The 10,000-nt window shown below is 37.9% G+C and overlaps 2 protein-coding genes across 7 annotated transcripts in view; both read left to right on the top strand.

The window, feature by feature from the left end:
- LOC101884488 (nephronectin) overlaps positions 1–8,082 on the top strand; it is a 22,241-nt gene extending 14,159 nt beyond the window's left edge. For 2 of the 6 annotated variants that reach the window (XR_015524150.1, XR_015524148.1), the window contains exons 8-13: positions 1,661–2,377; positions 4,707–4,790; positions 5,074–5,172; positions 5,329–5,597; positions 6,193–6,636; positions 6,987–7,934. Coding sequence is in view for 2 of the 6 variants with exons in the window: in XM_087307884.1 (XP_087164010.1) it covers positions 1,661–2,377; positions 4,707–4,790; positions 5,074–5,172; positions 5,329–5,597; positions 6,193–6,300 (1,277 nt within the window). In the remaining 4 variants the exon portion in view is untranslated. Of the gene's footprint in view, positions 1–1,660; positions 2,378–4,706; positions 4,791–5,073; positions 5,173–5,328; positions 5,598–6,192 lie in introns of all 6 variants that reach the window. The other 4 variants (XR_015524149.1, XR_015524147.1, XM_087307884.1 and 1 more) reach the window with 2 other exon arrangements.
- Positions 1–10,000, top strand: part of fhip1ab (FHF complex subunit HOOK interacting protein 1Ab) — a 445,665-nt gene that overhangs the window by 341,308 nt on the left and 94,357 nt on the right. The window lies entirely within an intron of this gene.

Raw genomic sequence — 10,000 nt, 5'->3', positions numbered from 1 at the left:
TGTCACAGAAAGGACATTCTTAGTAAATATAGATGAATATACATCGCAAGAACACAATATATTATATGGTGTTCCTCAGGGATCTATCCTAGGCCCAAGTCTATTTTTATTATATATACTTCCTTTAGGTAGTATAATTCAGAAATATGGCATGAATTATCATCTTTATGCTGATGACATACAATTATATATTTCTGTTGAGCCAAGAGACACAACTGCATTGGAAAATTTGTCCAACTGCATGTCCAATATTGTGCAATGGATGACTGCAAATTTTTTAAAGTTGAATAAAGATAAAACAGAAATTCTAATTGTGGGCAAAAAACCTGAGCGAGAGAGGATTGAAGCAGAACTGTGTTCTTTAGGTTTACAATCAAAAAAAGAATTAAAGAACCTGGGTGTTATTTTCGATTGTGATCTTAGTTTTAAATCTCATATTAATCAAGTTACAAAAACATGTTTTTATCATTTACGAAATGTTGCCAAAATTCGTTCTTTCCTATCTTTTGATGATGCCAAGAAATTAATTCATGCTTTTATTTTCTCTCGGCTTGATTATTGCAATGCTATCTATACTGGTCTACCTAAGGGTTCTACAATGAAGTTGCAATTGATACAAAATGCAGCAGCCAGAGTTTTAATGAAATTGAAGAAACGAGAACACATTACACCAGTATTAATAGAATTACACTGGTTGCCTGTGCACCAAAGGATAGATTTTAAGATTCTTTTATTAGTTTTTAAAGCACTACACAATATGACACCTTCCTACATTTCCGACTGTTTAACAAAATATAATCCAAACCGTTTTCTACGCTCTTCTAGTGCTGGACTTTTAGAATTTTACCCTGTAAATCTGAGGCGATCTGGCGGCACTTCTTTTAGCCATTATGCTCCAAAAATTTGGAACTGTCTCCCCCTTGAAGTGAAAGAATCACCAAGTATTCATGTTTTTAAAAAGCGTGTTAAGACACATCTTTTTAAAATTGCGTATGATTAAACAAGTCTGTTAGGTGTACGCATTTTATCTATTTTGTTGTAGGTTTATGTATGTAATGTATGGTGTGTGCCTGCATATGTAAGGACTATTGTGTGTGTGATCATGTGAATATACACTTACATTTTGTGTACATGAATGTTTTTATTTCAGTATATGTGATAAGTTTTTGTGGTCTATTTTAATTGCTTTTGTTGTTGTTTGTGAGGCACTTTGAGTTGCATGTATGTTGGAAAAGTGCTATACAAATAAAGTTTATTATTATTATTATTATTATTATTATTATAAAAGCCAAGTTCATTGCAAAAATGTAGTAATATATACACATATGTAAGTGCTTCATAATAGTGGGTGGGGCTACAGGTCTCTCATGTTGCAGCTTCTCTCTGAGTGGTTGATATTCCGCACTGCATCATGGGTAATGTAGTGTTTTTGCTCAAATTGTTCTATTAAACAACCCTAATTAAAATCAACTAAATTAATCTGACCAGACAGACTTGACGAATGCATATAATCAGTTAAAGCCCTCACAAGAGGTCAGTCTTATTCAAAATATGATTTATTTTCCTAGTCATCTTTCCTCTTATGTTTTACTGCGGGAAGTGCTCTACAGTTCAGCTCTTCATCGACTGTTGGCATGTTTTAATGATGTTGTATTTTCAGCCGTTGTTAAGGTCACTATTGAGCCCGCAAAACCAGTCACAGTCAGCCCGACAACCATCTCTATGGCAACAACGTCCATGACAACCACTAAAGTACAACCAAAAACAACAATCACCATGGCAACAACTACCGCACAACCCACAACAACAACAACAACAACCATGGCAACAACTACCACACAACCCACAACAACAACAACAATAACCATGGCAACAACTACAGTACAACCCACAACAACAACCATGGCAACAACTACAGTACAACCCACAACAACAACCATGGCAACAACTACAGTACAACCCACAACAACAACCATGGCTAGAACTACAGTACAACCAACAACTACAGCACAACCCACAACAATAACCATGGCAACAACTACAGTACAACCCACAACAACAACCATGGCAACAACTACAGTACAACCCACAACAACAACCATGGCAACAACTACAGTACAACCCACAACAACAACCATGGCAACAACTACAGTACAACCCACAACAACAACCATGGCAACAACTACAGTACAACCCACAACAACAGCCATGGCAACAACTACACTCATGCCTACCACTGCTGTTAAAAAAGTAAAACCAACTACTGTTGCAACTACAACAAACACAATCACAACAACAACGCCACAGATGAGCTCTACAACACTAGACAACCACATCCACAGAGAGAGTACAGCCAAACCCAGAGGAGACGTACACAGTGAGGACACACACACACACACACTCACACTATATATGTTTATCTATGCATAGTTATTAACAAAAGATATATTACATGACCTTGTGTTGTTTCCATCTCCATTCTCGTGTGTGTTTGGCTGTGAGACGTAGTTTGGAGAAAGTTGTCGGAGATTCTTCCTATTGTAAAGTCATGCAATGTGAAACCCCCTGTCGCCGTTCCATCCTACAGTGTAAACACAGCACCGACAGATGCTAATACAGATAGTCATGCAGTGTGAAAACATCCGCGACTACTTTAAAAATCCTGCAGTCTGAACTCAGCATAACACACACTATATATATTTAGGAATATGTGTTATGGATATAGGTTTGCATGACGACAATGTAGTGCAAAGTAGTCTATTAAATAAATAACGTGAAAACGTGTTCTATGTGAACGGCTCCTAACACCTAGTCTGTAACCGCATGCATGACAACCATATTTATTGGTTCGCGTATTTTTTTTTTACGTTAAAACAATAACAGCAGTGTATTCTGGCGTGGGTTTTCCAAGCGTATGGCAATTTTTTTAGTACAGTTAAAGTTCAGATAAAACCAAAATGTACGATGTTTATTTTACTATACAGTAAAAAATCCGTTGTTTTATGTTTTTTTTTTCTGGCAGCTAGAGTGCTGTAATACAAACTTGAAATAACGGCATGTACTTTACCGTAAAGTAACAGCAGTACATTACAGAAATTTACCGGAAATTTACATTGGAGGAAATTTCTGTAATTTAAAGTCCGTTATTTTACGGCTGTTATCTTACTTTTTTTTCCCGGCAGCTAGGGTGCTGAAAAAAAACACTAAAATAACGGCATGTATATTACAGACATTTACCGTAAAGTAACAGACGGTATATTACAGAAAATTACCGGAAATTTACATTTAAGGAAATTTCTGTTATTTAAAGTCCGTAATTTAACGGCCATTATTTAACATTTTTTTCACCCTAGCTGTCGGAAAAAAAACGTAAAATAACCGCATGCAAATTACAGACATTTACTGTAAAATAACGAGACGGTAAATTACAGAAATGGACCGGAAATTTTAATTTAAGGACATTTCTGTAATTTTATGTCCGTTATTTTCCGGCCTTTATTTGACTTTTTTCCAGCAGCTAGGGTGCCGGAAAAAAATGTAAAATAACAGCATGTAAATTACAGACATTTACTGAAAAAAGTAACAGACGGTACATTACAGAAATTTACGGGAAATTTAAATTGAAGGAAATTTCTGTAATTTAAAGTCCGTTATTTTACGGCCGTTATCTTACATTTTTTTTCCGGCAGCTAGGGTGCTGGAAAAAAAACCTAAAATAACGGCATGTATATTACAGACATTTACCGTAAAGTAACAGACGGTATATTACAGAAAATTACCGGAAATTTACATTTAAGGAAATTTCTATTATTTAAAGTCCGTTATTTAACCACCATTATTTAACATTTTTTTCACCCTAGCTGTCGGAAAAAAAACGTAAAATAACCGCATGTAAATTACAGACATTTACCATAAAATAATGAGACGGTAAATTACAGAAATGTACCAGAATTTTAATTAAAGGAAAATTTCTGTCATTTAATGTCCGTTATTTAACGGCTTTCATTTTACTTTTTTTTTCCAGCAGCTTGGGTGCTGGAAAAATATGTAAAATTACGGCATGTAAATTACAGACATTTACTGAAAAGTAACAGACGGTAAATTACATAAATTTACAAAAAAATTTTGATTTAAGGAAAGTTCTGTAATTTAAAGTCCGTTATTTTACAGTAAATGTCTGCAGTTTAACGGCCGTTAATTTACGTTTTTTTCTAGTAGCTAGGGTGCCAGAATAAAAACGTAAATTAACGGCATGTAAATTACAGGTAACAGACGGTACATTACAGAAATTTACCGGAAATTGAAATTTAAGGAAATTTCTGAAATTTAATGTCCGTTATTTCACGACCTTTATTTTACGTTTTTTTTCTTCTAGCAGCTAGGGTGCCGGAATAAAAACGTAAGTTAACGGCATGTAAATTACAGGTAACAGACGGTACATTACAGAAATTTACCGGAAATTGAAATTTAAGGAAATTACTGAAATTTAATGTCCGTTATTTGACGACCTTTATTTTACGTTTTTTTTCTAGCAGCTACGGTGCCGGAAAAAAATGTAAAATAACAGCATGTAAATTATAGACATTTACCGTTAAGTAACAGACCATACATTACAGAAATTTACTGGAATCGCCAGCAAACTCGTCCTGTATTTATTAATATAGTAATGGTGTGGGAATTGATTGACTTCTGATTGGTCTGTTTAGTTCCGCGGTTCGAGAACAGCCTGTTCGACTGGGACTTTGACATTGAGCTGGGAAACACGGGAGAATACACACGAGACGATCCAGGTACTGTTCACACACACACACACACACACACACACAGACATGGACACTATTAGACACACACACACACATACACACACACGGACATAAACATACTGCATTACTTTGTGTTTGTCTCTGTATGTGTGTGTGCGTGTGTATATCTTTCTTCCTGTGTGTGTCTGTGTGCATGTGTGTGTTTGCGTGTGTTTGTGGGAGTGTGTGTGTGTGTCTGTATGCGTGTATGCATCTCTGTATGTGTGTTTCTCTCTCACTTTGTGTGTGTGCGTGCGTGTGTGTGTTTCAGGTGCTGGTGTGGTGAGCTGCTCATTTGATGATGGAGTGTGTGTGTGGATGACGGATACAGAAGGAGATGTGAGCTGGGAAATTAAGGATGATCCGTCTGGTAAAACACACACACACACACACACACACACACACACACACACACACACACACACACACACACACACACACACACACACACACACACACAAAGAAGATCCATCATCATACGTTTACACGCACAAATAACCCAAACTCACCTGTCAATCACTCTCAGGTGGGCGGTACCTTTCAGTCCCCGAGGCTACAAACAGACGAAGCATCAAAGGGGCGCGGCTTACAGTGTCACTGGCTCCACCCACAAAGGTGTGGCAGGGCGGCGACCTCTGCCTGTCGTTCAAACACTGTCTCCATGGACACCACATTGGCTCGCTGCAGGTGTTTGTCAGGAAGGGGCGGAGTCACAGTCCATCCATCTGGACCAGGACTGGTGGACGCGGCTGGAGACACACCCACATCACACTGTGGGGGCGTGGCCTTGTTGATGTAAGCATGAATAAATCTACATTCCCAAAACCTCTAGAATCAGATTTTGTACATTTCATTTGTTTTAGAGTCCCGGCTGGGTCAGTTGGTGTTTCTGTGTGGAGTTTGCATGTTCTCCCCGTGTTGGCGTGGGTTTCCTCCTGGTGCTCCGGTTTCCAGTCCAAACACATGCACTATAGGGGAATTGATGAACTAAATTGGCCGTAGTGTATGAGTGTGTGTGTCTGTGTGTGTGAATGAGTGTGTATGGGTGTTTCCCAGTACTGGGTAGCGGCTGAAAGGGCATCCACTGTGTAAAACATATGCTGGAATAGTAGGTGGTTCATTCCGCTGTGGCATCCACTGATGAATAAGGAACTAAGCTGAAGGAAAATGAATGAATGAATGAATACAGCATTGCGCGCACACACACACACACACACACACACACATTGATGATTTTGAATTGGTTTCTGCATTTAAACTTGAGTTAGAAAGGTTTGATGTGTTGCTCCAGTATTTTACAGGCCAGGCTCTGGAAGCAGCGTTCATGAGTACTGCAGCTTCTGATTATTGATTATTGATTATGGATTATTGAGTGTTTTCTTGTGTTCAGATCGTGCTGAAGGCAGAGCGACGGCGAGGGAAACATGGAGAGATCGCTGTGGATGATTTCAGTCTGAGACGAGGAGCCTGTGAAGATGGACACAAGCAGACTGAGTGACACACACACACACACACACACACACATACACGTTATATGGGGACTGCTGTACAGACTGTATATTTGGTCATCTTCATCTTCTAAATCAACCCTCACAGAGAAAACACTCTGCATTTGTACATCTTCATGATCCTTCATTCTGTCTGATTCATGAGCTGTTTCATCATGAGGCCCAAAACACTTAACACACATCAAAAATACTGGTACTACTATACTTGTGGGGACATTTGGTCCTCATAATGTGATAAATACCAGAAGTTCACACATCTACACACGAACACACAAAGAAACACTTACACAAACATACATGTACACAAACACACATCAAAACAACACATACACATCTACAAACACACACACACACATCACAAGCACCTACATAAACACATATGCATTCAAACACACATCTACAAACACACACACACACACACACACACACACACACACACACACATCACACACAAACACCTACATAAACACATATGCATTCAAACACACATCTACAAACACACACACACACACACACACACACACATCACACACAAACACCTACATAAACACATATGCATTCAAACACACATCTACAAACACACACACACACACACACACACACACATCACACACAAACACCTACATAAACACATATGCATTCAAACACACATCTACAAACACACACACACACACACACACACACATCACACACAAACACCTACATAAACACATATGCATACGAACACACATCTACACACAAACACACATCTATTAACACACACACACACAAACAAATATAAAAAACATAAACATACATCTACTAAAACATACACACACATCTCACACACCTACTCGCAGCTCCACAAACACACAAATCACTCTTACATCTACACAAACAGACGTGTACACACACACACAAATGTACACAAACACACATCTGCTAAAGCATACATACACATCTACACAAACACACATCACACACACATAAACGCCCCCAACACACAGCTCTACACCCACACACACACATGTACAGACATCCACACACAAACGCACATGCACACATCCACACGCACACAAATCTACAAAAACACAAACACACCTCACACACCTACACAGACAACACACACAAACACACATCGACGCCCCACCCCACATACACATTATTACACACAACTGCACACACATCTCACATGCATACACGCACCGCCACAGACAAATACACACTCACACATTTACACACACGCAAATCTACACGCAATCACAGACATCTACACACACACACACACACACACAAATGTACAAAAACACAACTACATCACGCACACCTATATACACACACACACATACACATCACACACATCTGCACCCCTTACACACACAGAAACTGATTTAAAACAGTATTAAACTCATACACATATATATTTTACATTTGTAGCAAGTAAAAACACCTAAAAGTTAATTTAAATATGAATTTAATTCATTAATAATGAGATTATATTTAAAACGCCGTACAGCACACATGTTTGATACTCAGTGCTTTAATGCAATCAAACTTCATACGTCATTAATAAATCCTCAAGTGTTATTCATCAGTGTTACTGCTATAATTATTCAGGAATAATGATTAAAACTGAATTATTATTGCTGTTTGTATCTGCTTTTACTCTGTGTACAGTATTACTGCATAATTCAGGAATGATTTCTGTAGCTTGTTGTAAATATGCTTGTTTTTAAATATCTCTGTGTATGCGAGTGTGAATTTAATTAAATCTTTGCTGTTGATTATTTAAATTACAGGCATGCTTTGCGTGTGTTTGATAACGCCTGATCAATTTCACCTGTAAAATAAACATGTTAAATGAACTTATTGTGCTGGCGCGGCCCAGAAGCTGTTAGGGTCCGCTGTGGGCAGCACACTGTGGGCCCAGACACCGGTGTGAAGTGTAAGGCATGTTTGGGCCCTCTTTGGGCTGACTGTGGGCTGTCCCGCACTAATCAGGGGTGCATTTCCGAAAACCATCAATAGCCAACTAAGTTCTGTCGTTACAAATATAGTCAGTTGATTTGCCGTTTCCCAAATCCATCGTTCCAACGAACATTCGCAAACTGCATTGCAAACTTGTATGCTTGCAGCTACACCTCTGGAGCTGTAGTTAGAAACGGAGGTCCTGGCTGTGTTCCATTCCCCGTTATCCCCCCTATGCCCTATTCATTTAGAACTTTCGGTAACACTTTATAATAACTACACACTATGAATCGTTTACTAAGCATTAGCATCTATTGAATTCATCATTTGTTAAGCATTAACTCTACATTACAGTTTTTTTTGGATTGCTTAAGCACGATTTTCAAAACAGGGCCCGTGTTTTCAAAACAGTACACACAATTAGCACAACCCCACTACCAATTAGCAAAACATTACAGATCCTTTGCATAATTAAACACTCTTATAAAAACTATAGACTTAAGTTTAAAAACCACACTTTTTTACCATAAGAAACACACATTTTCACATTTACTATTCTCTGTTTGCACGAGTTACACACTGCTGTGATAAACCTAAAACACTTTTAGCACTTCTGCTTGCCTATGATTAGAGTAGGCTACCATCAACAAAGTACAAATATAAAGTAAATTCACCAAACACTAAGAACAATGCTGCACACGGAAGAAACTCATTTATTCCTCAACATGTTGGCATGAAGATTCAAAGTATTGTAACGTCACTTTACGTAGTAAGAAAAATAAAATGAAATACTGTTATAATGGCCATTATTGATTATTAAAACTGATATTCTGCAAAAGAGACGGGGTTAAGTTCATTCTTTTCAATGGAAATGAAATGAGACAGTTATATTTAAGCCTGTTTTGTTATAAATATGCAGAGTGGAGATGATGCTCATATAAATATGCAGCTACACGAGGCTGTTTGGTGTCTGTTAATCATAATATCAAAATTAAACACATTTGACTTATATTATGTTTTCATTGTTTAGATAGTGAAACAGCAAGCAGGATGAGGTGAAAGAGGTTATAAAGTACACTGTTCCCTTTGAAGATTTAGCCATGCATCAGCAGGCAGTTTGTGTTATGTTTATTCTTGAATATAGGCTGAGTGAATAGTGTATTAAATAAGCTAAATTGGCTGTAGTGTATGAGTGTGTGTGTGAATGAGTGTGTATGGGTGATTTCCAATACTGGGTTGTGGCTGGAAAGGCATCTGCTGCATAAAACATGCTGGAATAGTTGGCAGTTCATTCCACTGCGGCAACCCCTGATAAATAAGGGACTAATGCGAAAAAAAAATGAATGAATGAATGAATGAATAGTGTATTTTTAAGAACTCAACAAATATCTTTATGGACAGTACACAGAAATTAAATTGAGATTAAAGTTTGTATTTATTTATTTATTTCATATAAATGGCTTTTGTGCTTTATAAAATATGAGGTTATAAAAATATTGGACGTGCATAAATGGATAGGATTTTGATTAAATGTAGTGGGCCGCTCTGGCCCAAAATGCCAGGGCCGATTTTTTGCCCCAGTCCAGCCCTGCTCGTGTTATCCACTCCTTTAAGTGGACTACTGTAGGGAAGAGTGAATGAGGCGATTTCGGATACAGCATGTCTGTTTCTCTTTCTGAAGCAGGTGTTCTCCACAAATCTTACATGTAAACTCCTCCCAGAGCACTGGAACTTTAATAAGAG

This window comes from Danio rerio, chromosome 23 (genome assembly GCF_052040795.2).
Source record: "Danio rerio strain M-AB ecotype USA chromosome 23, GRCz13ab, whole genome shotgun sequence".
NCBI classification, from domain to species: Eukaryota; Metazoa; Chordata; class Actinopteri; order Cypriniformes; family Danionidae; genus Danio; species Danio rerio.
Note: the sequence above shows the minus strand (reverse complement) of the source record. Positions and strands in the feature narration are given on the sequence as shown.